Raw genomic sequence first — 27818 nt, forward strand, 5'->3', positions numbered from 1 at the left:
TCATGCTGTATGGGGGTGAGATTTAGTGACAGTGGTTGCTCTCTCAATATATTTATTCAGTTTATTTATTCATAACGACTTATAGCTCTATATTCTTCAAATATACAGTCTTATATCTGGCATGACTCGCACCGACAGGTATTTACAACACGACTCTCACAGAACGCCCACGTAACAACTTTTCGCCACATCCACACCCATTTTTTTGTAAATATAACGTTTCTTTATAAACGACTTCTCTCTCTCTCTCTCTCTCTCTCTCTCTCTCTCTCTCTTTCTCGTAGGATTCATGAAACGTCCGCGACGATCGTCGACGACGCGACGGTCTAATATATCCTTCGAAACTGGAACAGAATTCATGAAGGAAAGAAACGATTTCATAAATCGAATTGTGAGCAAAATCGTTCCACGCGTTGGTAAATCGTTTAATAATTCAAAGCTGTGTTTCGCGTGACCGCGGTCGTGTCTCAAACAACGTCGACGACGATCCAGCAGGCACGTTTAATTCGATTAGTTGCCAATGAAGCGCGATCTCGAGTGATTCTCGTCCCAGTTCCGGCGAGGGATCGACCGCCGCGACGACGCGCACTCAACGCCGTCTCAATTATGCTAATTCCCCCTTCGATTATCTCCGTAGAAAAAAGAACGCGCCTAACTTCTTCCGTTCCGTCGAGAAATCGGTACCGGGAGTCACGGGAGAACGAAAACGACTCCGACGAAGGACTCCGTTCACGAAAACCCTTCGGATCACTTCGTCGAAAAAATCAAACGCTACTATCTCGATCTCTTATCAACTACCTACGCCTAGATAGTTTCGCCTTTTGCTTAGCTTAACGTGCCAATGCCTCGTTAGAGCACCTTTACGAATACTTTCTATTCCTCACAGGCTTCGGCTCCGTCCAGGAGTACACCGGGTGTTCGAAAATCGAAATAGTTTGCATAAATAGGTTCCTTGTTTCATTTACAACTTTTTCCTTTGCGAAAATCTTCTACGAGGCTCCGATCACGAGTTATTAAAGAAAAACGCGGGCCAATTAGAGTGACCCTGACGCCACGCTCTCCGGCGCGCGGCCAATGCCGCGGCGCGCTCGCTGACGCGCCGCCTACTCAATTTCTTTCGCCGATAACTCGATAACGAAGGCTCGTAGACAAATTTTGAAAAGGGAAAAGTTGTTCGGAATGAACTATAGAATTTTTCTGTCGCCTTGAAATATTTTTTCGACACCCGGTGCATTTTAGTTTCTTCGCTCGAATAACAGGGTGCTAACAGATTCATCGTTTTACAATTCAGTGCCGGAGCAAACTGATTCCCGCCCCTTGCTGCGAACCGATTCGCGTCTCTGGCGTTCACTGTCTTTTGTAATACTCTTCCACCGAGACACCCGTTACACGGTTCGTCGCAACAGCTTAGTAATCACAATTGTCGGAGAATGAAGGATTTGATATGCTCAGATTTTGGAGACAATATTATTATCTCGACGATTTATGAATTCGAGTGTTGATATCGATACTTTGTCGATTTTTATGGAAAATAAAAATCGTTTTTATTTATTATTAAAATCGGCAACAAATTAGAAGTATTTATACTTCTTCGAAAATTTTAATAGAATTATGAAAATAAAATTATGAAAAATCCAAGAAATTAGAAAAATGCATTACGGTGTACAATGAATTTATACTTTTGGTTCATAGAAAATTGACGCTGTTTTTAACAATATTTTCGACGCGATTGATGGACGTACGATAGCTCACTATGGGGAAACTAGAATGAATTTGCTCCGCCAGTTGCTGTTTTATAAAATTCTACAGCGCTAGCGAATTTATTGCAGAAGCTTCGTGTGCTGTGCGATCTATATCTGTTAATCCATGGGAACTGCGCTCTTATGTGGTCGCCATGCAGCGGAGTCAGCAGATTTGAGCAAATGATTAACCCTTTGCACTCGAGACTATCTCTACCCCAAAATCAAAACATTTGTGACAGCCTATAATACATTGAATTGACATAATTATTTTAAATAAATAAAATAATAATATGGAAATAAAAATAATGTGAAATAATTGTTTTGGGAGTAAGGCAGCAATTTTTATTTTACCTCGGTGTGCAAAGGGTTAATTTGATCCGCGACAAACAGCACACAGTTTTGGAGCGTTCGACGGTGTCTAGAGGCACATCAACGTTCTGTACGTTGCTCAAAAGATGGCACAGAGATAGTACATACCATGGTAAACGCGTTTTTCTTATTTAGAGAAATTCGGCCCCCTTTCAGTCCCTGGTTTTCAGGAAACTGGGAACTGGAGACTGGACGAATTTAAAAAACAAAGCCTTTTGACTCCCAATCACCCCTAGCCCCTTCCTAGCCTCTTATTTTTCACTTTCAATGCTTTTGATTATTATTATCTTTTATAATAATCTTGACAAAAATTATGCCATCCTTTCAGCAACGGTAAATTTTGTCTTCTGGCACGCCTCGTATTCGGAACAGTGCGCGTACAAAATCGTTCGCGAATTGACGAGTCTGCCTCGGGTACTATTGGACGTAAATGGTTGCCAGCTACGCAAGCCGATCAAATTAAACAGCGGACTTCATCGGGGTTCGAATTCTCGCGGAATATCGGAAGCTGTGTGGCAACAAACCGAGGTGCTTGTCTCGCGGGTCCTGCGCGTGCTCGGAGCCGTCGATGCTCGTCACGGAAATAATTGCCGGCCGTATCGGTGCGCCGGTATTTAAGGTCGAGTCGCGAATAACTTCCGACGCGGCTAGCCGGTGTCTATTGTTCTTAACCGTCCAGTATAAGTCACCGGAATAAACGAGGTTTTGCTGGACAGAGTTCGAAGTAAAATAAAGCGAAAAGATAGAAGAGCTAAAAATAGAGAAATAAAAATTAGAACCAAAAATGACAGAAAGATGGAAGTTATTTATGACTCGACTTGTGTGTGTATGGCGTATCAGAAAGCAATCTGTTCTACAGGGTGCTCCATAGAGGAAGTACACCCTGCATGATCTATCATATTGTAATATTAATATTATATTATTTATATATAATATCTGTATATAACATTTATATATAATAATTATATACAATATTATTTATACATAATACTCGTATATAATATTACGTGTATATAACATTTATATATAATATTTATATACAATATTATTTGTATATAACGTTTATATATAATGCTTATATACAATATTATTTATACATAATACACTCGTGTACGATATCATCTATACGCAACACTTATATATATATAATATTATTTATACATAATATTCGCGTACAATATTATCTATACATAATATTCATATATAACATTGAACCCGTGATTGTTTATGCAAAATAAAAAGCGCGTGCATCAACCGCGAGAACATCGTACAGATTTATCGTTTCCCCCTCCGCTAACTTTAACAACTGGCAAATTATATAACAATATATTCTCTATATAAATCCGTCTACTGTCTCGACTAAATTCCCTCGTCGATTCTAAATGCACAAACATTTTCCATTTGCATAAAAATCAAGCACAACCAGCTCGACGATTTTTAATGATTTTTATGAGCCACGCGCAGGACCACCGTCGACGGAATTCATAAATTCGCGGGACGAACTTACGTTAATGGCGGTGCTCGGCCGCGCTCGCAGCGCCGCGCGACCAACAGCGGCGTCCAGCCGGGACTTTTGCCGTCTCTTATTAGAAACATCTAAAAATACTACGTTCTCTTTGGTTTTTCTCTCGTGTGATATAAAAAGATCTCGAGCTTGAAGTTCCTTCTGCTTAATTATACAGTCGACGACTCTCTATATAGTTATATACAATTCGATTGTTTTATCATCGCTGCTGCTAATCTCGTGTCCGACGTTGCCGTAAGCGGCGCAGAGATGGCGCTGCGTTCGCGCGAACGGCGCTGCCATCCAAGATGGCGTCGCGCGGCCGAACCCCGCGCGAACCGGCAAATGAAACGCTAACGCGGCTCCCGTTTCGCTGTAACAATGTCTACAATTTTATACAATCTCTCGCGGTTAGAATATTGTATGTTTACGGAGGAAATTTCACGTTACTACCATCCCGTGATTTACGGTCGCATGCGGGACCGATGAAGCGGGCCCTCTCGGGGCGAATGGAAGGCATTTTTTAACGTCCCCTCTTTCTCTCTCATTTTCACTCTCTCTCTCTCTCTCTCTCTCTCTCATTTTCACTCTCTCTCTCTCTCTCTCTCTCTCTCTCTCTTATTCTCTCTCTCGCAGTTCGATTCAGGCAAACAATTTTTCTCGACACCCGGCCAGCCCTATCTCTCCATCTCGCCGCGGTTCGAGCTCCCGTGCTCGTTTCCCGGCCCACTTATCGCACCGTACTGAATAATCGAGACGTGATAACGAGGTTTCTTTTGTTTTTTGCGAGATTGGAGGGAGATCGAAGGCATCGCATTAGAAATTGCAAGTGTGTACGTTCCGCATGGATCTTTTTGGTGCTGTTCAGCAAGCGTTTGTTTCTCTCTTTCTCTCTCCTCCCCCCTTCGTCTCTCTCACACACTTTCTCATTCTCTCTCTCTCTCTCTCTCTCTCTCTCCTGCAATCAATAAATCCGTCGTCATACCAAAAGAGACGAAGAGCAAACGAGAGCGGTTCTCGTGAAGCCGTATTCAAGCAGAGCTCGTAAAAAACGTTCGTTTAATTAGTCAACGTTCATAGACTATAAACATTCGGAGAAAACGTAGTTAATGATTATCGCTAAAGAGGAGAGGGGGCAAGTTATGCGACAGTACGTGAAAATACAACGTTCGATCGGTTGAGCGATATTTCGGTCTATACCTCTCGCGACGATATACAGCCTCGTGCCGCTTTCCTTCACCGCCTTGTGGGTCCACCCACCATGTACGGCCCCCACCACATGTAGCCTCCACCGAAACGCGGCCCCCACCGTCGGGAGGAGGGGACAATCGACGGCCTGCACGTGTGAGCGAGGCGGGCATTGCCACCATTCGGTACGGTTCGTTCGCAACACTGTAACGCTGTGGTATCGCGTAGAGTCCTGGTAGCCACTTAGGCCCACTGTCTCGTCGATCACTGAACCACCGGTCACCCTGATCAGCAACCGAGCAGACCCCGACGTGTTCACCGGATCTCGCACTATGACCTCTTCAATTGTCCCACGTCGGGGCTCTTCTGCGGGTAGAGGCCCAGCTTCAGGGTGAGCTCGTTCGGCTTCCTGGGTGCGTTCCTCACCGGGAAGGGGCTGAACTGGGTCTTCGGGCTGGTCAGGGTGTTGTAGTTGTTCTCGACGCCCTTGGCCGGGTGGCCGATGTTGCCCAGGCTCAGCGAGGACTTCTGGTAGCTGCTCGCCACGCCTCTGTCGGGCAGCTCGGCGTACTTGGTGACGGCAACCTTGCCAGGGAACTCCGGATGGGAGACGGGTCTCTTGGTCTCGTCGGCCATACCTGGGGACAGTTTAGAAGCGTAGTGGTTCGCCGAGGTTTGAAAGCGTTGCTCGATGAAATGGCGGTTGGGCGACAGAGGCTGGTAGTCCATGTGTTTCGCCGGCAGGTATGAGCCCAGGTCGGACGCTGCCTCTATGGAAGGCAGCAGATGTCTGTCGTAGTCCAAGCTCTTGAGGGAGTACTCCTTCGGAGACAGGGGGTCGTACTTCCGGTGCAGGTCAGAGGAATCGGCCGGGTACTCCAGGAAAGAGGACCCTATCAGGCACCTGTCCTCCTTGGACGCGTACTTGGTGGGCGTCAACGGCTCGGTGTTCCCGTTGCTGAAGTATGGCGACTTGCTAGCGGTCAGAGCAAGATCAGAAGGTAATGACATGTAGTCCCCGCCGATGTCCCTGGATGGCTCTTCGTCGTACCTCACCCGGAATTCCAAGGCTTCCTTCGTCAGTAGTGGACTCTTCAGGTGCTTGTCGTAGGCGTTGATGGACAGGTCTGGTTTGTTGTTGATGTATTCGAAAGCCGTGTCTAGGATAGGCTGGTCGTAGGGAGGGGAGGCAAATGGGTTGGAGGTCGCGTGTTTAGGGGATAACTTGGGTTTGAAGTCGAACGTCTTGTATGGGTCGTAGGAGCTTTCCAGGGGCGACGTGTCGTACTGGACTGGTTTCGTTGTGTACCTGATTGGTGGGACGTCGCTGAAGGGAGAAGTGTTCGGGATGTAGGGGATGGAGGAAAGCTCCTGTTGGGGGAGCTCTAGGATCGGGTGAGGTAGCACCTGGGCTGAAGAAATCTGGTCCAGCTTCTCCAGCTCTCTGTATATGTCGATGTCGCTTTTCGGTGACGAATCGTCGTCTCTGTACTTCGACACGCTGTAGGGTAGCACCTTCTCGGTGTACTGGGAGAACTTCTCCACCGGAAGCGATGGCTCCTGGGCGGTCGTCAGGTCACTTCTGATGTCTATGGAGTCGTTGGAGGACTTGTAGGAGAAGACGTTGGTGGACGCGCTGGACAGGTCCAGGCCGTCGATGTCACTGACGTTCTGACTCGACCCCTTGTCCAGGTTGACTATGCTCGCCGGAGACCGGTCCTCGTAGTTCAGTAGCAACTTGGACAGCTCCTCGTTGATCTTCCTGTCTATCAGCTCCTCCCTGGTGTCCGAGTACTGATGCGCGATCACCTCGTCCACGTCAAAGTGGTCTATCTGCTCGTTATCGTCGATCAGCGACAGCCTGGACAGCTCCTCGTTGATCTTCGCGTCGAATTCGGACACACTAGTGGCTGTCATGTTGTCGAAGTCCTTGAAGTTGATCCTCGCCAGCTCCTCGTTGATCTCGTGCTCGTTGAGCCCCATTTTCTCCAGGATCGGGCTGAAGATCTTCGAGATCTCCTCGTTAATGGGACTGATGCTGATCTCCTTGGAGATCTCCTCCAGGTCCGGCAGCCTCTTCTTCGCCTGGCAGGCGAGGATCTTCTGGAGGATGACGGAGTTCTCCTGGATGATCTTCAGTGCCCTGTCGCTGTTCCTACGGCCGTTGTCTCCTCTCTTGCGAGGCTTCACTTTCGTCCATACACCCAACTTCGACTCTCTGCCATCGTCGGCGACACCGTTGTTCTGATTACGGCATACCGTGTTCAATATGCTATCGGTGTTCTCGTCGATGCTCATCTTCGGGTGGACGATGTAGGACTTCCTGCCGTCCCCAGTCACGCTGATGTCAGGTATCTCCAAGCGTCGTTTGGAGAAGGTGCTAGCCGAGTCTGTGAAGGTGTCCTGCCTCCTAGCCTCCAGGTTCTTTAAGTCCTCCCACATGTAGCTCTTCTTTGCCAGGATCCCAGAGTCCGACGAGCCCTCGCTCGCCTTCGCCTCCAAGTGCTTGATGTCCTCCAAGATGTCGCTGGATCTCTTCTTCACCATGGAGGCGTTGAACTCGTCCGTGGACAACGAGGACTTCATGTCCACAAACCTCCTGCTGTCCAGGCTGCTGGAACTCCGCTCGAGTACCTTAGACTTGTCTCGCTGCTTAGAATTGTAGCTCAAGTAGTGCATGTCCAGTTTCTCCAATGGCAGCGACGGCACCACGTCCTTCTCAGATAGGGGATCATCTCCACCATCGTCACGGTCAATGTCTTTCATACAGTAGGCGCTGGACTGATACAAGTGGACATCGTTGTCCCCATTTCTCCTGTCACTGGAGGCCTCTTTGTAGTCTCTTCCAAAGTCTTCTTTCTTTGATATCCTAGAGTCCATATCCTGAATGCCAGGCTTCAAGGTCGAGTCGAACTTGGACTGGTAGCCCAGGTACTTGTTCGACTCCTTCGAGCTGCTGGACTTCTGCTCCGGCGACGTCTCCGTGCTGTCCAGGCTGGATCTCCGCCTGGAGACGCTGTAAGGTGACGGCGGGGTCTTTTGGTTCGGATTGGAGATGGGGTAGAACGGCGAGGTAGCCGCGCTGAGGTCCATAGGAGAGCCTGACATGTCGTCCGGCCCGTGTCTGTTGTAGTTCGAGGTATACTTGATCGAGTTGGCACTTATTGGCGATTGCAGGTCCGAACTGAACGACCTCTCGGAAGACTTCATCTTGCCGGGGCTGCAGGACTCGCTGGAGCTGCTGATCACCAGCTTCGGGCTTGTCTCCGACTTGATGCGCAGCGAGTCCGTGCTGATCGGCGTCAGCGAGCTGGACTTGTCGAAGCTTTTCTTCCCGTCCGTCTTGTCGCTGTCCTTGGTCACGTCGGAGTCCACCGAGCGGAAGACCAGGGTCTTCGAGTCCGAGCTCACGGAGGAAGACACCGACTTGTCCATCAGATAATCACGCGAGTCGGACCTCACCGGAGTCCTCGGGCTGATAGGCATGCTGGAGGGCTTCGAGTCCGGCCCCATGGTCTCGCCAGACCCGAACGACTTGTTGCTCTCCGGTGTCTGGGGACTTTTCTTCAGCTCCGGATAGGTCTTCGGCTGGCTCGGCTGGATCCTGTCCATGAGGTACGTCTTCTCCAACACTTGAGAGTCAGAGGACTCTGTCGTGAGGGTTATAATACTGTTTGCGCCGTGCACGGACGTCAGCTGACCCAGCTTCTGGTCCACGGTTACTGGTGAGATTGGCAGGTGTCCTACATAGGTCTTGCAGTACAGGTTCCTTTCTATGGTGACTGTACTTGGTGTCTCAGACACTGGAGTTTTACTTGCCGGCTCGTACTTCTTCATATCTAGGGACAGTCGGCTAGAGAAGTTGAAGGTAGACCTGTACCGCTCCCCGTTCTCACATTTGACCTCCAGGACTGGCTTCCCTGGGATCTTGTCGAATTTCAGGTCCAATGGCGTCGTTCTCTCTATGATCTGGTCGTACTTAGTCTCCAGTGACACTTTTTCATACTTCTTCTCGAACGATTCGACTCCATCGTACTTTCCGTCCACTGAATTAGTCTTGTACTTCGGATCCAGCGAACTGACCTTATATAAGGCCAATTGAGAAGCTTCGTCTGTTATTTTATCGTACTTGGAGTCCAATGATTTACTTGATAAGCTGTCATATTTTCTGTTCGAGGTGTCGTCTTTTGTGGTGTCTAGCAATCTAGTCCCCGTCACAGTGTCGAATCCCGTGTCCAACGGCGAGGCTCTGCTCATGATCGCGTCGACTTTAGCGTTCAACGTGGTCTGAGCGTATCTTGTGTCCAATTGCTTGACGATGTCGTCTCGCTTCGACTCTCCGTCGTATCTCCTGTCTAAGAAACTGTCAAACGTCTTGTCTAGATCCGTCTGGGTCAGGCAAGGTCTCTCTACGATTCTGTCGTACTTTTTTACATCTACAGTCTCGTCAGCGACGTGATCGTGCAACCTTGTTGTCTCTCCCGTTTCCCTGTACTTTGTCTCTAACGAGGAAGCCTTGTCCGCGATATCATCGTACTTTCTATCTAACAAAATAGATTTCTCTGTCATTTCATCGTACTTTCGGTCTAATAGACTAGGTGTATCTGCGAGTTTATCATACCTTTTGTCTGTCGTGGCAGTCGCCCCCGTCACTGTACCGTATTTACCGTCTTCGCTCTGCTTCGCGGTCACTGTGACTTTCTCGTATGACGTCGCGTCGTCGAATAGCTGATCGTACTTAGCTCGCAGTGACTTAGAAAAGGTGCTCGAGTCCTGAGGCTGAACGCTCGTGGACGTTGCCACTTGGGTTGGGTCCTTCGAGTCTTTCGGATCCTTCAGGTCCTTTAGCTCTTTCAGGTCTTTGGGATCCTTCAGACCCTTTAGCTCTTTCAGATCTTTGGGATCTTTCAGGTCCTTTAGTTCTTTCCGGTCTTTAGGGTCCTTCAGGTCCTTTAGCTCTTTCAGATCCTTTGGATCCCTCAGATTTGCCAGGTCCTTTAGATCTTTTAGGTCTGTTAGCTCTTTTAGCTCTTTTAGCTCTGTTAGCTCCTTCAGATCCTTTGGATCCCTCAGATCCTTCAGGTCTTTTAGCTCCTTCAGCTCTGTTACCTCTTTTAGCTCCTTCAGATCCATTGGATCCCTCTGAATCTTTAGGTCTTTCATCTTCTTCAGGTCTTCTAGCTCTTTTAGGTCTTTTATCTCCTTCAGGTCTTTCAGGTCCTTTAGCCCCTTGAGCTCTGTTAGCTCCTTCAGATCCTCTGGACCCTTTAGCTCTTTTATCTCCTTTAACTCTTTTATCTCCTTCAGCTCTTTGATCTCCTTTAGCTCCTTGAGAGCCTCCAGACCATCCGCAAAGCCCTCAGCCTCCTTCGCAGCACCTTTCAGCTTACGGCTCTCGTGCACCAGCACCTCCTCCTCCTTCACGCTGACGGCGGTGCCAGGCACCCCTAAATAAAACTCGTCCAAGACCAATGACTTTCCGACGCTGCCGCCCACTCCTAGACCAGCACTGGACTGATCCCTCTGCAGAGATGACTCCGCCGTCGACGAATCGTCCGGAGAGTGTTTGCTCCGGCCACTGAACGATTGAGGAACCATCGAATTATTGTCATCCTCTGCGGACAGCCGTCGGATCTGATCTGTGATCTTGGCGATCGACATGTCGCCTAAATTGTCTTCGCCAGCGTCTTGTTTGTCGTCGGTAGAGGTTAGGTCGCTCTTCTCTTCGGGCGACGAACGATCCAGCGACTTCTCCGGCATCGGGGAACCACCCCCGCGCGATCCTCGCTCTTCGTCCGTCGCCATTACGTAGGACTCGGACGCCGACGTCAGATCTTCGCTGTCGACGTCGCTCATACGATCCGGCTCGTCGCATAATTCCGTCGACGTACTGTCGCTGTCGCTGTCCACGTTGCCGCGCTTCGGGGAGGTTAAGTCCGCCTCCGGTGGCTGCGACGTTGCCGCTTCTACCGCACCTGGAGGTAGAGATGATGGAATCAGGCAACGGCTAAGAAATTTTGAGGTTAAGATGCCCAGTCGTTGATTAGGCTACGGGGTTTATGAAATTATGACAGATGTAAGCGTAATTCAAAGCAGGGTACAGACCAGGGGAACTAATAATTATTAGTTGTTCTAGTTTGTTAAAAATTGCTAAGAGGAAAAAACTTTCTATTCAGCATCTATTCTTTATCAGTTATTGCAAATCAATTTTGTTTCATAGAATGATCATCCACTGTCTAATAACAAAGCATGTTAAATTACTGATAAGGTAGAGAATGAGGTTATGTTTCAAGGTTGTTCTAACAGTTCTATTCTAAATCATTTTTTTTAAGAAATTAGGGGTTGTTTAATTAAATGGTCTAGATGGAATTGTTATAAATAGACTGCAGATTTATATGGAAAATATAGATTATTTAATAAAAGCTAACTATTGAGAGATATTTTTTGCTACAGTAGTTTTAATTAAAATAATATATGTATAGACACATTGAATCTCTTTTATAAATATTTTACTGTTTTAAATTATAGTCAAAGATGCTTGAAAATCGACAGTCTAGTTATAATTAATAACTAACTAAGAACAACGAATTTATTTCATGTATTGATGCCTAGAATCGCTACATTTCATTTCGGCGTTCAGATGAGTTAGTAAGAATCAATTATACTGTCCGTTTCCACAATTCGACATCAGGTGGCAGCATTTACCGGATACAGTAGTTTGGATAATATGGCGCGAAAGAAGCGCGCTACCTGCTTCGAGAATTTTACACAGATGGCAACACCAGCAGGCACCGTCACGTGTCTCCACCAGTGGCAAATGCTCGAAGCTCCCGCCATATATTCTCGCTAACATATCCAAGCTACTGAATCAATCAAATCAGACCGTCAGCTTCTACCTAGTTTATAAAATTGCACAATAAGCAGGGCTCTTAAACAATTAGTCGATAATTATCTCTGATCCATGCCGAGTATTTTGGCATTAAAGATACTCCGATTTCAGCGCGCGTTCGGTCGTAGTTTATATTAATTTACCTTTCGTTTATCCAAAATTAAACTATACTCTGACTAAAATAATTACTGTATTATATTCGGAAAATTCTGTGCTAGCAATTCAACCATGAATAGACTACGAATCTTATGGGAAATATATTGGATATAGTTTGTTAATCTTATTATATAATTTTAAATGTAAAATTTTAATTTAAAATTTTAGAATTAATTTTAAAATAGTGCAACGTTACTGTCAATAATTTTAATACATTTACAACTCCTGTATTTTGTTTAAACATCGTCGCTAATACTTTATAAAATTCGCAGTTTATTCATCGCTAATTAAAATTGTTCTTTTCGTGGAGTAACTGTTCTAAATTGTTATTTATAAGACTGGTTACAACGATCGACGAGATCGTTTATACGTCAACCCACGAACCTGACGTGCCAGCAGCAGTTTTCTGCTTCGCTTTCTTCGTGTCCTTCCAATGCAACGTGACGCCCTGCCTGTCCCTCCGATTCTGGCTGAGCGGTGTAGGTCGTGTCTTCGCCTGCACAGTACCCGAAGGCAGGCTCAGGGGTCGATTCTTCGCGCTCACGAGCGCATTTTTGCCCACTAAAAGATGATTCATGGCCTGAGAAGTAGGAGGTGGTACCATGGTCTGCCTTGCACATGCAGCTGCGTCAAGAAAAAAATTTATGCATTTTTGCCTCCGGTTCTATTCACAAGCGTATGTAATAATACATTCACCAGCTAGTGGCCTCAACGCTGTCATAATTAAAAAAACGGCAATGGAATAAAATCGAACGGCCTTGCTCTTTTTAGGCAAATATAGCAAATAAAATTGTTTATTGGCTTGTTAATAAAAATGGACGATTGGGTGGTGATTTGTTTGTTGTTTAAAATAAAGGGTTAAACTGGAGATAATTATATATTTGCTATAGTGGGTTAAATTGGAGATAATTATATATTTGCTATAGTGGGTTAAATTGGAGATAATTATATATTTGCTATAGTGGATTGAACTGAGAATTATTTTTTGCTATAGTGATCTAGATTGGAGATTACTATTTGCTGTAGTGAGGTAAACTGGAGATTACTGTTTGCTATAGTGTAGTAAACTGGAGATTTCTGTTTGCTATAGTGTGGTAAACTGGAGATTACTGTTTATTATAGTAGTCTAAACTGTAGATTATTGTTCACCATAGTGATCTAAATTGCAGATTATAGTTTACTATAGTGGTATAAACTATAGATTATTTTTTACTATAGTGGTCTACACATGAGATTATTACTTACTATAGTCTGCTAAACTGAAAATTATTCTTTACCACAGTGAACTAAACTGCAGACCATTATTTAACCTAATAATCCAAGTTCCTCATTACTATGATCAATTACTATACTTCTCCAAGTAATCCATTATTATTAACAAGCCGATTAACAATTCCCAAAACTTTAACAAACCCCCCAGCAGATTTTTAACAAACGCTTTAGCCATGAAAGAAATTAGCAGCCCTTGAAGCGACTCAAACAATGACGGCGACATTAATTATTACCGGATAGTATAATGTGCGCCTGTCGTTGGCGTTCCCTCAGCTTGGCGTACTGCTGCTTCAACGTGCTAATGTCCAAAGCGAGACGTTCCCGGTCGCTGCTTGGCGCCATCGCCTGCAGTGCGCCGATTGTTTGCGGTATACGATCTACAAGCATGTCTTGCGTGTCACCGGCACGGAACAGAGAACGATATCGTCAGAATACCATTGTCGCCACGACCACGTTACTCTAAACCTCCGTTGTGGTCCTACGATCTTTTTTTCTTTCTTTCTCTTTACCTTTCTTCAGACGCTGCGCCATGCTGAACATCGCCGCGGCCACGGCAAGCCTCTCGTCCTCCTCCGTGTCGCTGTCGTCGTCGTCGCTCAGCTTCCTTGCCCACGGCGTGATATTGTATCGGTGCTTCTCCCGTAGACCGGTCACACCTTGCAGGGGTCCCATGCTGACTATGTTCTGCCCACGGACGAGGAAACGTTAAAATGGTGCCGGGGAAGATTAATAGAAAAATTGCAAAAAATGCAAAAATTGATAAAAAGTTAGGAAAATCATTTCTGAATATATGTGTATTTTATTATTATTAAATTGGTCAATTGTCTTTATTTTATTAAAGAGCGGTTACTTAATGGTCCACCCGGTATATCAGAAATAATTTTTTTCAAAAATTAAATTAACAGAGTTGGTTTTATGTATTTGCGAAATTTGTGTTGGATCAAATGAGATAAACTACGTTTTGGGTAATCGTGTATTTGTTAATGATTTATGCGAACCTTGATGAGATTGTTCGTGTCAGTGAACTCCAGCATCTCTCTGGTTAGGACCCCCATGATGCTGTAGAACTCGTCGGCGGATGTGACGGTCATGATCCGGCTGAAACGAGGACAGTGTTATTATTAATGTTACTATTATTTTTGGTTAAAGTTATTAGTAATTTTAGTCTAAGAATATTACTATTATTTTTAGTCAAATTTATTATCAATTTTAGTCTATTAATATTACTATTATTTTTAGTCAAAGTTATTAGTAATTTTAATCCAAAAATATTACTATCACTTCTAGTCAAAGTTATTAGTAATTTTAATCCAAAAATATTACTATCACTTCTAGTCAAAGTTATTAGTAATTTTAATCCAAAAATATTACTATAACTTCTAGTCAAAGTTATTAGTAATTTTAGCCCCAAAATATTATTATTTCTAGTCAAATTTATTAGCAGTTTTAGCCTAAAAATATTATCATTATTTCTAGGAAAAATAAACTGAAATTGAATAGACAAAATGGCGTGACTATTTTTGGGGTAGTTGGTGAATGGATTGCTCCATTATTCAACCTACTCTGATAGTCCTTCCCAGATGGTAAGAGCAGTTCGAAGTAGAATCTCGTCGCCTTCGAGGAATATCAAGTCCCAGACTCGGAGTACTGCTTCTTGGGGTAGACAGTGGCAAAAGAGAGTGAGGAACCATTGCATCGTGAACACATTCGTCAGGGGTGGCTCGTAGCTGCTGCCTAAAAAAGGACTGCGATTAATAATCGAGTCATTTTTATTGGTATGGAAGCATTTGGGCCTGGGAATGTTGTACTTCGGACTTTTATAGTGAGACCCTTTACACTGCACTAAAACGGATTATTATTGTATATATATTATACTCGCAAAAATATTTTTTATAATTTTTTCTTTATTTTTATGTTGCAATAGCTTCGAGACTTTGATCAGAGTTATTTTTATGAGATTGTTGAAATATTTGTAGTTGCTCTACTGACTCAAGTCTCTGGATTAAGCCTAGGTTTAGTTTGGGCCCGTGGCTCCCTCTAGAGTTCCCAGATGGCGCACTGCGATAGTTTAAGTCTGGGCCCCATCTGCCCCAATTTTATGTTACCCCAAGATTAGACCTAGATTTCTATATTTATAAATTGACATAGCTTCAAGCTACCTTCAAGATATTTATTAAAAAAATAGACTTAGCTCTACACACCCAAAGCTAAGTTAGGTCTAAGTTAGGTTATGTCAAGCTACCTTCTAGATATTTATTAAAAAATTATTCTTAACTCTACAGACCCAAGTCCAATTTAGATCTAGGTTAGATGTCTACGTCTAAGTTAGGTCTAGGCCCCTGCTAACTCAGTTTTGCCTTAAACCCAGATCAGTTGTAGCTCAATACAGTAACGACCCTCTTCTATATCTATAATCCCAAAAGTCCTCAAAAGAACCATAAAAAGACAAAAATTGCCTTAAATAACATAACCTCAACAACAGTCCTCAAAATTCATACTGAGTCCCTAAAGCAACCCAGTACCATACCTTCTTCCCTTCACAAAGCCTCATTGAGTGCATCAAAGCAAGGACTCATCAAAATCAATCAGCAACTCATCAAAAACAATCAGAAATTTCAGCAAAGAGTCCCAGATCCACGGCACTGAAGACCCCAGCACCATAAAAGTCCCAAGCATTGCCCGACCCAAAGATAAAACAAATATGTAGGAACTTGCTCGAGAATGAATAACCTGTCGCCTTGTCTTTCGCGTCGTTCTGCAACGCCTCGAGGTGTTTCGAGAGCTTTGGCAGCCTTGTCCGCAGCAGATCGCGGAACACCGCCATGTCGACGGAAAGGCCGCGCAGATTGTCCGCGAAGTAGCCCTCGGGCAGGACACCTTCTATCAAGTAGATCATCACCTTCACCGCGGCGGACTCGGCGCGATCCATAACCTGCAGAACGAGGGCGGCGAGCACGTTCAGGCCTTGGCAATAGCCGACGGACTTGTTCCATCGCGCGAACCCGAGCAGAACGCGGCGCAGCACCGCTTGATTGTCCCGGCCGGCCGCGCCGCAAAATAGGCTGCAGCCTGTACGGTGGAGATCCTGTAACCCATACCATGCTTGGTTATGTTACTTAAAGAGACAGTAAGATGCTCGAATTATTTCTTAATACTTTTTATTTTTATCAAAAGGAACGCGTTGCATATAATCTCCAGAATTAAGAGAGGCATTAAATTAATAAATATTGTAGAAACATGAAATTTTTTAGTGGTGGAATTTTTAAAAATTTATTTTGAGCTATTGTGGTATAAATGGTGGAATTAATATTTTATAGTGGCTTCTCTAGGTTCTGTTATAATATGTCATATAATCTCTAGAATTAATAGAGGAATTAAGTTAATTAATGTTGTAGAAATATGAAATTTTTTAGTGGTGGAATTTTTGAAAATTTATTTTGAGTTAATGTGGTATAAATAATGGAATTAATATTTTATAATGTCTCCTATAGCTTCTGTTATGTTCAGTAATGATTCTTATATCAATTTAGAAGACTTTGGAAGGTTATGCACGAGATAGCAGTACAAGAGGTGGCCATCTAGCGGCGAAGAGTGGAACTAGCCTCTATAACGCGTTTCTCGAGAACAGACTATAGAGATACTATTGGAAATGGGTGTTTAAATACATTTAAACTAAAGCATAGTTTTAAATAAAAGAAACTTTATTTTACGGTGCGTGAGGAAGCTCTTTTCTATGCAGATGCATTTCCACGACTGACCGTGGCCTTTCCGGAACCCCCCAAAAAAAACTCGGGTCCCCTCGTAATTCGAAACTGTTATGCTTGTGCCTCACAAGGCCAAGCACTTATACGAGGTGTATATTTTCCTATCTTAATTTCTATCGCTTCTAAGAACATTGATTTGTTTTTGTCCATGCACAAATATCGTATTGTGGGTAATACGTAATATTCCAATAGATACTATCTCTAAAATCGCCACGGAGCATCTAAAGCATTTCTGTGATGGAATATGAATTTTTTTAGCCAGGTAGGACAACACAAATTTACTCTAAATGGACTTGGTATTATTCTAAAGCTATTAGACTGCAATAAAAATTATATTTTTAACTACTATGGTATAAATAATGTAATTAATATTTTATAATGTCTTCTATAGCTTCTGCTATTGTCAGTAATAATTTTAGTACTAATTTAGAACACTTTTGAAGGTTATACACCAGGTGGCAGTGCGAAAGGTAGCCATCACATTCTCTGAAACAATTTCTATAATTATAAACATTTATTTCTCTAACTTTCTTTCAACACAGAAGCTTCAGACTCCGCATTCTCGCTTGGAATCTACTATGACCATACTGTACAATATAAAAATTCCCTTCAACCAAGTGGAAACAATTACATGTCCGAGCGTCTCATGGGTTTTGTCGGAATTTCAGTAGACCACGTAGAGAACTGTTCTATGGTCACCATGGCGACCAGACGCCACCAGACCGAGATAATTGGAAGGCTCATCGGCGACATTTAATTGCTCGGCGTCGAAGTGATTAATGATCGAAATTTAATTGCTTGTAATTATATACGCCGGAGGGCCAGCGACCACGCTTCCAGACACGATACCACCGCCGCCGGGGGTCGTCGAGCGCCGTTGCGTCATCCGGCGGAGATTATTTTTTTCGCCCGGTTATGCAACGGTGACGATAATGTATCCGAATGATTTTCCATCGGCAATTATCTTAATGTTCATCGCTATCGTTTCATTCTTTTTTTAGAATGAAAATTTCAGATATATTTTAATTATTTTATTTTATTTTTATACCGTTGACTGTAGATATTTTTTAATTATTTACTGCTAGTGTTTTATTGTATTTTTAAACCGTACATTGTAGGTATTTATTAATTATATATTGTTATCATTTTATTCTATTTTTACACCGTGAATTTGACATATATATTTTATTATTTATCGCTGTCATTTTATCCCATTTTTACTGCATTAATTTTAGATATTTTTTTAATTATCTATTTTTATCGTTTTATTCTATTTTTAGACGATGAGTTTTACAAATATATTTTATTATATATCGTTGTTATTTTATTCCATTTTTAAACCCTTATTTTGAGATATATATAAAATTCACGGTTTAAAATAGATCATTAAAATATATCAGAAAGTAAGGGTTTAATATAAAATTATATAAAAAATATATAAAATTCACTGTCTAAAATAGAAGTAAATTATAATAATAGATAATTAAAATATATTTCATTATTTATTGTTGTCATTTTATTCCATTTTTAGACCGTGAATTTTAGATACCTTTCATCATTTATCATTATTACTTTCTATTATTATTACACCGTTAATTTGAGCTGCACTTTAGTCTTGACACAAATTCACATCAACGCAAAATTATTTTTTAATGCTTGCCTCTCGAAGCCGATTAAAAGGTGACATAAGAGGCTCTTAATCCCCCGTTGGATCGTTAAAGAAATAATTGATCGGCCGTCGCCATTTATTTGTCATTTATCGCCGAGGATGACAGCCGCGGTTTGTTCTAAGAATTTTTCGACCCTAATGCATATATAGAAATTTCTCCGTCGCGACTAGCCGTGGCAATATTTCACGCGCGTGAACCAAGTATTCCGTCCTCTGAAACGTCGCGGTGGATACGACGCGAATTAAATGAAGTCGATAGTTACGCAACGAGTTTATGCAGCTGTATCCGACCGTGGAAGAAGGTTCAGACCGAGGCGACATATTTAAACTATGCAAATCGCTCGGAATGATGCTTTCCATTCAGATTTCCAGTTATTTGGCTTCTTGGAAGTGCCTCGCGGAAAATAGAAGGTCCGTTTCGAGGCAATTTGGGTGGCAAGTGGTCTTTTTGTTAAAAATTATGGTTAAGTAGATTTTGGCTGAAATATCAGCCATTGTATTTATTTTTTTAAATGGAGAATTTTTATGATTTTTCATTTCTTTTATTACGTGTATTTTTGGTAATTTAATTAAACGTTATTAAATAATATATAAAGCAGTTGGAAATTATAGTTAAGCAATAATTATAGTAAATTTTGGCTAAAATATCAGCCATAGAATTTCTTTTTTTAAATGGAGAATTTTTATGATTTTTTATTTCTTATGTATCTTCTTGGTCATTAAATGGTAATTGTTAAATAATATATAAAGCAGAGATAGTGAAAAGAAGGGTTGAAGATTTTCAATTGTTCTTACTTTAACGATCTGTATCCCGAGCTCCTCATCGTCAGGATTGCTCCACTCGTTGAAGCAGACCTTTTCAGCCTGCTTCCAATCGACGCCGCGCTGCTCCAGATGACGTTCCGCCAGTGTCAGCCATAACTGCGACAAAATATTTTCGAGGGTGAGGCAAACCAGAGGGTAGACCGATCGAAACAACCTGTCCGCGCGACTCTAGGCGCTAGAGAGCTCCGTAGGCTCACCTTCTTCCGAAACTCCGGTGGTATGCCGCCCTGCAGCCTCGCGACCATCTTCATCGCGTCCAGCCATTGTATGAAACCACTTTCACCCGGCTGCGGCGTCAGGCTGAATCTCATCTTCGTGTCTTCGACTGGAATTTCGAGAAATTAGCGTTACCACACTATACTAAAACTCGAGAAAAAATAAGCGAAAATAAATAATTGTTATTACCAAGCTGGGAATACTTATTCCATATTCAATAACAATATTAATAATAATATTTATTGCAAATTCAATATTAATAATAATAATAATATTTATTGCATATTCAATATTAATAATAATATTTATTGCAAATTCAACATTAATAATAATAATATTTATTGCAAATTCAATATTAATAATGATAGTAATATTCATTACAAATTCAATAATAATAACAGTAACATTTATTACTTACAATAATAGTTATTGCAAAACGCAAGCTCCTTCAACAATTCTCAAAAATAAAATCTTACGAGTCAATTAAAAGTTAAATTAAAAATCTTGGAAATCAACAAAATAAACTAAATAATAAAATATATCTCTATCTCTCAATATTTATAGTAACACAAAAGTTAATATAATGTTATTATAACATCCTCCGAGTATCTTTAGAATTTTCAAACAATTAACAATCGTAAATAATGCGATGGGAAATAAAACTGGTCTGGTCATGCGACCTATTGATTATGATGATTCGGCTAAGCGTAAATATGATGGCAAACAGGCGAATTGGCGGACGCCAATGGCCGGCAGCCGTAAAACAAACATGGCACCGAGTCTGTGATCGAAAACGTCCAGGGTTTTATTGTGGCGAGCTTTAACGTCCTAAGGAAATCGTCGGGCAAACAGCGAAGACGCGAGAGCGTATAAACAAAATCGTTCGTGGAGCGCGGCGACTCGTTAATGCGTTTATATCGGCAAACTGTCTCGTCGCTGCCGACGCGGAAACTTAATTAGCCGGTTCCGGATCGTCGACGGAAACGGTTACAGGGTTCTGTGTTGACGAAAGTACGGAATGCGCTTCGCCAACTATTTATTTTCCATCAATTAGCGTACTAATTAGGTGCCTCGAAATTGGCGTTAAAAGTTCAACGAAAAGCTTCCTTGGACGATTTCAAGAAACTTTCTCCTTTACGAAATTTTTTTGCGAGGCTTCGTTCACGAGATATTCGCGAAAGAACGTGGACCAATGGGGAGAAAGAGTAGGCGGCGCCTCGCAGCGTGTCCAGTGCCCAAACTCGTCCATTGGCCCTTGTTTTTCTTCGATAACTCCTTAACGGAGCCTCGGAGACGATTTTCGCAAAGGAAAAAGTTGTTGCAAATCATCCAAGGAAGCCATCAACAACTCCACAAGACCAATCTGTAGATTTAATCCTTTAATAATGTAATGGCTGCCACGGCACGACTATCACGTCAAATGAAACGGTATTAAACCTTCGACTCCAAGGTCTGTTTTAATTTCAAAGAACCGTATCGTTCCATGGTTAAACATTAGCTCGTCGATTAGAGGTTTCCGTAGTGTTGATAAGTACCGGCTCATTAAAATGATAATGCTCGTCCGGCAGACGTGCGAATAGATGAGTTACACGCGGGCACAATTATCATGCGATATCCGTAGAAGCAGTATTCAACAGCAATTCGGCCTGTACGCTTCGAGTTCATTATCCACGTACTATTCCGCGTCGGCGAGCTGGATTGCACGCTCGCCCCTCATAAATTTTACAACTCCGCCGGAATAACATAAACGCGGGGGAGCTATCTATCTCGGCAAATCAGAAATACAATTGATGCGCAGCACCCTTTCGTTATACACCGCCGTAACGTTCGATATTTAATAACTCTCTACACAATAAATTACATTGTCGCGAACATAGAGGGCGGTGAAATATTTGTCTGCACTATTTGCGATCGCCGATAATGTTTCTACCATAACAGCAGACTAGAAATTATTCTATTTCTTAAATAGATATTGTTAATAGTTATTATTAACATTGCATTTTTATTATTACTAATACTAAAGGTTAAGAGGTTCTCGAAGTCATTCAAAGTAACTTTTTCCTTTACACAAATTTTCTACGAGGCACCATTCACGAGATATTAACGAAAAACGAAAGGTGCCACGCCTCTATGGTACTCGCTCCGCCCTTTTTCTCGATTGGTCGGCGTTTTTCGTTAATAACTCGTAAACGGAGCCACGGACTACATTTTCGCTAAGGAAAAAGTTTTTTTAAATCACGCGAAGAATCTCTCAGTGCCAATTGTGAACTTTTGTGACACCATGTATATTACATAATAAACATAACCTTATTAAAAATTATTTAAATGTATTTTCAGTCTAGTTCTGTTTATTTCGATGAACGATGCACCCAAATATCTCTCAAATGGCCGAAGCAGTGCTTATAATAATAAACCAAGATATAATAATAATAATAAAATTGGAAGAGTAATGGAAAATCATGCGTGCAGTGGTTCTTGCACAAAAGCAAAGTGGATTTTGATCGAATTTGCAGGGGAAGAAGGCTGCTTTCGCCGTCAGCTTTTCGTCGTCCTAAACTCATGCATATGGATCGGGTCATGGAAGACAAACATTTTAGTAATAGATTTACTTACAATACTTCACATTAACATGCATTAATTCAAGAACATGCAAAGTTCGCGGAACGCTGACTCCGGGCCCGCTCAAACAAATCGGAATTTATTCCGATCGTTCTCGGCCGCCCCCTCCCATAATTCTATTTCTTTTATTGGCCGCGGGCAAATTGGAAAAAGGACAGCGAATCGGAGCCATTCGAGGACGGTAAATCATTCTATAAATATGTAGATTACTTTCCGCGTTAACAATGACTGCGGATTTTCATGCGGAAGAATAATTGTCCACCCCTTTTTCAATCATTTTAATGGGCTATTAATTAAAGGTCGACTTTTAGAAATTGTTATCGTATATTTAACGTGATAAATAAAAAAATATTGATAGACAAGAAGGTCTTTTTTTAGAAAAATAGTTTTAGTGTATTGAATCCAGAATTTGTTATAAATAAATTGAAATCCATCTAGTAACTACAAGACTGCAAATTTCATACATTTGCAATTACAATTTAAATAATCTGGGACACATATTGATGTACATATATTAATAATATTAATAATTACTGATGGTTATTAATAATTACTAATAATTGTTATAAATTATACATCGTTGATATTAGTGATATTAATAATATTAATATTTTATTACCAATGTATTGAAATTGTTCGACATAGAAATATCTCCATTTGTTTTCCACGTTTTGCAATTATGGCAAAAAAGCCGCACAAAGACCCGCAGTCCTCTAATGACAATATAACGAAAGAAAGAGACTTCTACGGTTTCGCGTGGCGAACTTAAGGTCTCGCGCGGCCCCCGTAATCCCCATAGACCGTCTCCCACGCGGGCCAATCATCTTTCCGATATCGCGGCGAGGCATTCTCGAAATAGTTCGATCGGCCGCGTTGATCGCGACACGCCCATCGATTCTAATTGACTATCAGACAGTCGAAGACCTTCGTTTTCCAGGAAATCCTGTTACGGGTTCTCTCGGACCGCGAGCTCGTCGGGCGAACTGAAAAATCTACAGCAATCAAACGATCGCATCCCGCGGAAGCATTCCACAGCGAAGACGTGACGAATTCCCGTGCGAACTGACACTGTGATGCACGTGCAATGCAGTGTTGCCAAACGAAAATTTCCAATATCCTCAAAACACAATGTTTTTCATGTGTACGTATTGGATAATATATGTATTTATTTTTAGATATATATTCGTTGATGTTAAATTGTTATATGAATTGAGTAATAATCATATTTGTAGAATAATAGTGTTCTAAGTGGACGAGGGGATTCCTTGGGTGATTTCAAGAAACTTTTTCCTTTGCAGAAATGTTCTACGAGGCTCCATTATCGAGATATAAGCAAAATACTTACGCTCCGCACACGCAGTGGTCGCGAGGCGGGGCGTCGGTCGCCCTCGCTCTCTAATTGGCGCGCGTTTTTGCTTAATAACTCGAGAACCAGGCGTCTGAGACGATTTTCGCAAAGGAAAAAGTTGCTGCAAATTGCCCGAGAATCGCCTCGTCGACTTAAAATAATTTTTCAGAATTTTTCAAAAATCCGTAAAAAATATAAAAATTCGCGGATCGATGGAAAAATTAGCAGATCGTTGGCAACAATGGCGAGAAGTGGTCTGATATGATTCACCTTCCAGTTCTTCGTACTTCGTGGCAGAGCTGGCAGCGTACGCGGCTCCTGACGCGAAGTTCTTGAGGGAGTTGAAAAATCCGCTCATTCTCCAATTAGGAACGCCACTCTTTCTTCTTCATCGTCACTTTCACCTCTCCCGCCTCTTGTTGCAGCACTGCGCACAGCCGCGTTTCAACCGTTTTCGTGATTCATCGTCCGTCGTCTGTGCGCTCAGTTTCTGGTAACCGCTAGCGGCGCGTGCCGTTGCTTCGTACGCGCGAGACGCATTCTCGTCGCGTGTCTGAAAACCGTCGAGGCGACGCGCTTTCGTCAGTGCCGTTTGCCATCCGGATCGCTGCCGTCGGGTGCTATCGTCGCAACCGGCGCGGTTTCCGCGGCGATACCCCGTGGACGGCTCGAAACGCGTGATCGATGCAGATGCGCCACAAAACTTTCTTATCTATATAGCGTTATCGTTCTCTATAGCAGCGATTAGCAGAAATCAATAATGGAAATTCTGGACTCTGGGCTAATATTAGTATCGCTACGCGTTTTCGACGAAAATATCTTTGTTAACGAAGTGGTGGAATATATCGTAAACTGTGTCAATTTAAAGATTGGTATAGGCTTTTATGAGAAATATTATTGTTAACAAAGTGGTAATAAAAATTATTATTTATCACTATATTATTATAAAGATTGCTATAACCTTTCGTGAGAAATATTATTGTTAACAGAGTGGTGGTAAATAATTTTTAATTATCACTATATTATTATAAAGATTGCTATAGACTTTCGTTAATAATATTGTCAAGGTTATGTTAATAAAAATTCTGAACATATCCCACCATCCCCTATTTGAACCTCATTCAAACAAAATCCCAATTTGTCATTTTAAAAGTGTAAAACAACGTTTAAATTACTAACAATTGTCAAGAATTGAATTAACAATCTAAAAATTAATTTTAAAAAATTAATTAGCCTTCTCCTGAATTTATTATTATAAAAATGCTACAGCTTCTTTTATAGAGAGCTGAACAGTAAAGCACGTCTATTATTAGAGGCCGGTAAATAAAGTGTTAAATATTTTCGCAAGTTTCACAATGTCCGAAGGAAAGGATTAAAAAAGGTCGTAAACAGCCTTGTCACCGCAGCGTCGCAGGATATCTAGACTATAACGAAAAAGGTGAATTTACACGACGGTGAGATACCGTTTCCGTGGAAATGGATACACCCTCGTGACGTCTAGGTTGTTGACAACAAATGAACCATCTCCCCGCCTGTCCTTTTCTTTTCTCCCTTAACTGACCTCTGCGCAGAGGTACCACCTGTTAAGAGGCACGTAACAGGGACTCCTGTCTAACATATGCAATCGATTTCCACCCTCCACCCCCCCTAAGAAATCCATGCTCCCGACGGCGATACAAGTTGATCTCGGCGGTGTGACGCATGGGGTGTTACGTTACCCCAATTCTAGGCGCATGAGGAACGATAGAACTCATGGCGAAATTGTTCAGAGAAATTTGTTGGTCTGAGTCATTGTTGAGATGGAGATAATTACTTTTTTTGTTGAAGAAGGATTTTCTTTTATTGAAGATGGGTTTTTTTATTGAAGATGATTTCTTTTTATTAAAGAAGGGTTTCCTTTACTGGAGATGGGTTTCTTATTGTAGATACAAAGTAGCAGGAGACGAGAGATGGGGTTGACACTGATGATAGGGAATTGAAGATAGTGTGTAGTTCAAGTGAGCATAACTTAGTTTTTCTTTGGCATAGTTGTTAAAGAATGTTACAAAGTTTACATGGAAAAGCACGACGTTGTGAAAAATAGCACAGAGTTCCAAAGAAAATCACAAAGTTACCAGGAAAACTCACAAAGTTCACAAGAAAAGGCTCAAAGTAGCCAGGAAAATTCACATAGTTGTGGAAAATGACAAAAAGTTGCCAAGAAAACCACAAAGTTTCTAGGAAAAGTCACAAAGTGTCAGGAAAATTCAAAGCATTCAAAAATATACAAAATTGCCAAGAGATACAAAAAGTCACAAAATTGCACCAGGTTTCAGATAAAAATACAAAGATAAAAAGGACACAAAATTGAAAGGACTCAAATTTCTACTCGAATGAACCCTAATCGACTTCAAATTGCAACTGCAACAAAATCTTCACCCAAAGACACAAAGTAGCAAAATATTAAATCCTCGACAATAATCCAACAAAACGAACAATAATTCTGCTGCAACGAATATTCGAGACCTAGAGAAGCATCCACAGAAATGAATCTCCGACACGTTGAGCACCACGTCGGTAACATATATCTGTGACACTAATTTTCCAGTAGCTCTGAGAATCCATTTCTATTTCGATTTAATAAACAAAGACATGAACAAATATATAAATGAATATATGAAATAAATATATTAGATTTTCTAGCAGCTCTGAGAATCCATTTTTACTGTGATATAATAGACAGAGAAATAGAGAAATATACAAAGAAAAATATTGAATAAATATATTAACTAAATATATTAAATAAGTAAATTAAATATCGCTAGGATTTATAAAATACAAAAGAGACTTGAACCGACTACAAATTCTGCTAAATTCCACCACTACAATAATTATTGAATAAATACTGAACAAATCAAATTCAAACTAAAATTGATAAACAAAAAGGCTCGAAAATGATATTCCAACAAGAGACAACTATTTCACTCAGAACGTATCAACCCCTTTCACCCACTCCCTCCCTCGCCTCGACGAATCCAAACTCACTCTCCAAGATCAAAGTGCAACCACTACGAACCCTACACTCACCCCACCATCCCAGACCCCCTACAAACCCCATAGAAACGATGCCAATGTATCTACCAACCAGAAGAAAGAAGACCGTCAGATCAAGGATAATTCATTCGCCAGTAGACTACCCCGAAGACCAATCTACCCCTCGGACCATTCCACCCCTAAATCAAACGGGAACCGCACAGTAGCAAGAGCAGCCAAAGAAACATTTCACGATCTCCGCAGCAGCATCGCGGACGGCAACGTTGCTGCACAGGACGAGGCACAGTCATAGAAACTCACCGCCAGGGGTATAAACTCACATCATAGAGATCGTCGCACCACCGTCACGAACAAACACCAGATATCCGTCGATGCGTGGCGTGTGCACGGCTGAGGATTAACATCGTGCGTTTGATCAAATCCAATTCGGTCAAGGCATTGATTCGCCGCGAAGCGTGGCGGCTACGGCGAGCAGGCGAGGGGTATGCCCCCGGAGCAGCCCGGCTGAGAGACGTGTCGAGAAATCAGGTGGAAATCAGCGAACACACACTCGTTCACGAAACGTTCCATATTATTCCCTTGTATTATTCAGGTTTCGTGGGGGTGGGGGAAGGTACGGTAGGAGTTTAAACGGGTTGAAGACGACGTTCAACGCTCGCGATCGCGGTCAAGGAGACGTTAGGTTCCAGAGCCTCGGTCCGCCTTACCATAATCGTCGTCGCCGTCTTCGGGTCGTCGTTTCGCCGCCGTGGTCGCGTTGCTTGACGACGCCGTGTCCCCGAGAACACCGCACACGCCCGGCTGCTACGCATCTGCCGTCATCGCTCCCGTCCGGCCACGGTGCTCCCGAGGACTCACCAAGCGGAGCGGTTCCGTGCGCACCCTCTGCGACAACCGTCGCGTACTACTCTTCCCGCACGCATCGCTTCTCCGCATGCAGGCCAGAACCGCTTGCCAGCGGATCGAACACAGCAGGCACGCGTCGACGGCGACCGGTGGAGAGAGAGAGAAAGAGAGAGAGAGAGGGATAGAAAGAAAGAGAGAGAGACGGGGGTGGGGGAGCACGAGAGAGCTTCAGGGCCCGGGATCAGGTCGAAGGGCGAGCAGCAGCGAGGGCCCTTTCCCGTCACGGGAAACCCTCGTCGATCAGCTGGGCTGCGGGCGATGCGCGTGCGTCCGACCGAGCGGCGACCGTGCGGCCACCGTGTGCCGTTTAAAGCGCGG

At 42.6% G+C, this 27818-nt stretch overlaps 1 protein-coding gene across 5 annotated transcripts; it reads right to left on the minus strand.

Moving 5' to 3' along the window:
• Positions 1–43: 43 nt before the first annotated feature.
• Positions 44–27818, minus strand: LOC144476857 (uncharacterized). 5 transcript variants are annotated; one of them, XM_078194158.1, is made up of 12 exons: positions 27302–27818; positions 23832–24114; positions 19576–19703; positions 19349–19474; positions 15832–16205; positions 14683–14850; positions 14119–14218; positions 13630–13804; positions 13354–13509; positions 12233–12472; positions 9425–10778; positions 44–9343 (listed from the first exon to the last, which is right to left on the minus strand). In XM_078194158.1, the coding sequence occupies exons 2-12, from the start codon at positions 23917–23919 to the stop codon at positions 5134–5136; spliced, it is 7119 nt and encodes a 2372-aa protein (XP_078050284.1). In that variant the 5' UTR covers positions 23920–24114; positions 27302–27818; the 3' UTR covers positions 44–5133. The 5 variants fall into 5 exon arrangements, with proteins under 5 accessions (XP_078050284.1, XP_078050283.1, XP_078050282.1 ...); XM_078194157.1 differs by having other exon boundaries at positions 44–10778; positions 14683–14854; positions 15851–16205; XM_078194156.1 differs by having other exon boundaries at positions 44–10778; positions 13354–13497.

Source organism: Augochlora pura, chromosome 11, assembly GCF_028453695.1.
Source record: "Augochlora pura isolate Apur16 chromosome 11, APUR_v2.2.1, whole genome shotgun sequence".
NCBI classification, from domain to species: domain Eukaryota; kingdom Metazoa; phylum Arthropoda; class Insecta; order Hymenoptera; family Halictidae; genus Augochlora; species Augochlora pura.

Coding starts and splice junctions, on each gene's coding strand:
- LOC144476857 (XM_078194155.1), bottom strand. CDS start 23,919: ATGAGCGGATTTTTCAACTCCCTCAAGAACTTCGCGTCAGGAGCCGCG. Junction 14,851..15,831: donor GGTTATTCATTCTCGAGCAA/GTTCCTACATAT, acceptor TTTTTTAGGCAG/CAGCTACGAGCCACCCCTGA. Junction 10,779..12,232: donor AACTGCTGCTGGCACGTCAG/GTTCGTGGGTTG, acceptor CTCTACCTCCAG/GTGCGGTAGAAGCGGCAACG.